The 1,700-nt window shown below is 35.6% G+C and overlaps 1 protein-coding gene across 1 annotated transcript; it reads left to right on the forward strand.

Annotated features, from left to right (window-relative positions):
* The first annotated feature begins 223 nt into the window (after nt 1–223).
* On the forward strand, nt 224–1,438 carry LOC127082095 (uncharacterized). The gene is made up of 3 exons (XM_051022324.1): nt 224–556; nt 1,225–1,315; nt 1,407–1,438. The coding sequence occupies exons 1-3, from the start codon at nt 224–226 to the stop codon at nt 1,436–1,438; spliced, it is 456 nt and encodes a 151-aa protein (XP_050878281.1).
* The last annotated feature ends 262 nt before the right edge of the window (nt 1,439–1,700 follow it).

The following is a 1,700-nucleotide window of genomic DNA, read 5'->3' on the forward strand; positions in this document are numbered from 1 at the left end:
AAGAAGTTCGAATTCTAGGTAAAGATCATTTATTTCAAGTCTCATTGCTCACATTAATCTTGTTTTATGTCTGAAAAATGTGTGTTTATTCTGGAGATATATTTCGGTAACGACAATGAACTCATCCAGAAAATGCATTTTTGGTATCTGTCTGTGTTTATTTTTTCAGCTTTGAACGCAGACACACTTATTTACTATTTTGTGGTAATTTTTTTCATTAGATATGGTGCACCTCGATGTTTTCCCCAAACATGTTGTGTCTTCGAATGTTAAAGGTGTTGTTGTGAATGCGGTAGATATTGGCAACCAAATTAAAAATGAGCAAGAGTTTGAATTTCGTGATCACATGCTTCAGTGGATTCATACGGAAGCCTCCAAACTAGGATTTTGTGTGGTAATCGGAACATCTGATAATGGTTCAGATAGAGGATGTACTTTTGTGATAATTATATGCGAAAGAAGCGGGAAATATAGACCTCCTCTCCAGACTTTTAAACTAGACGACGTTGGTTCAAGAAAATGTGAGTGTCCTTTTAAGTTATGTGGTTATATGTTAGTAAACAATAAATGGAGATTTAATGTCATATGTGGTTTACATAAACATGACTTGTGTGAAAAGTTAGCCAGCTATCTAATTGTGTGTCATCTCATGCCAAAAGAGAAGTAATGTGTTACTGACATGACATTGAATTTGGTTCAACCGAAAAATATACTTGCAACTTCGAAATGTAAAAGTCCCAAAAATATCTCAAATGTCAAGCAAGTGTAATATATGGTACCAAACTGACAAGGCACTGAGGGGGGATAGAACTGAAATACAACAACTCTTGAAATTGTTGGATGATAACAGTTATGTGTCTAGGTACTGAATGTGCGAGGATGGAGTCAACGTTAGAGAAATATTTTGGACACACTCTGATTCCATCAAACTGTTCAAAAAATTTCCTATTGTGCTCGTAATTGATTCAACATACAAGACCAACAAGTACAGACTTCCATTATTGGAGATGGTTGGTGTTACCTCTACTGAAAAGACCTATTTTGTTGTGTTTGCATTGCTAGGGAGTGGGAAAAAAAGGAGAATGATACTTGGGCCTTAGAGGTGTGTCAGGCAATGTTGAAGGACCAAGAAGAGATACCCAAAGTGATTGTTATCGACCGTGATACCGCCTTGATGAATTCAGTTGTAAAATTATTTCCTACTTCTTATGCATTACTTTGTAGGTATCACATGACAAAGAATATGAGAAGTCGGTTAAACTCGCGGTAGGGACGAAAGATATAGAGTTTGAAGATGGAAAAATGGTGAAGGCAGGTATGTCCGTGGAAAAGATAATGGATGCATAAAATAGTATAGTATATTCTTCCACTAAAGAGTTATATGTTGATTTCATTATGAATTTCAGGAAAGTGTGCGAGAAATATCTTGATTTGTTGAAATATGTTGAAAGCACAATTCTTGACCTGGTGAAGAAGAAAATTGTTTGTGCTTGAACCAGTCAGGTTATACACCTTAGAAATACAACAACTAGCCGAGTTAAGTCTGCTCATGCTACATTGAAGAATTGGTTGGGAAATAGTAAGGACAATTTGTGTAGAGATTGGGACTTCGTGAACCAAATGATTCAGAACCAGCATAATGAGATATAAACATCATTTGTTCAGAGCATCACATTTTTGGAACACAAATTTAAATACAA

Source organism: Lathyrus oleraceus, chromosome 5 (genome assembly GCF_024323335.1).
Source record: "Lathyrus oleraceus cultivar Zhongwan6 chromosome 5, CAAS_Psat_ZW6_1.0, whole genome shotgun sequence".
NCBI classification, from domain to species: Eukaryota; Viridiplantae; Streptophyta; class Magnoliopsida; order Fabales; family Fabaceae; genus Lathyrus; species Lathyrus oleraceus.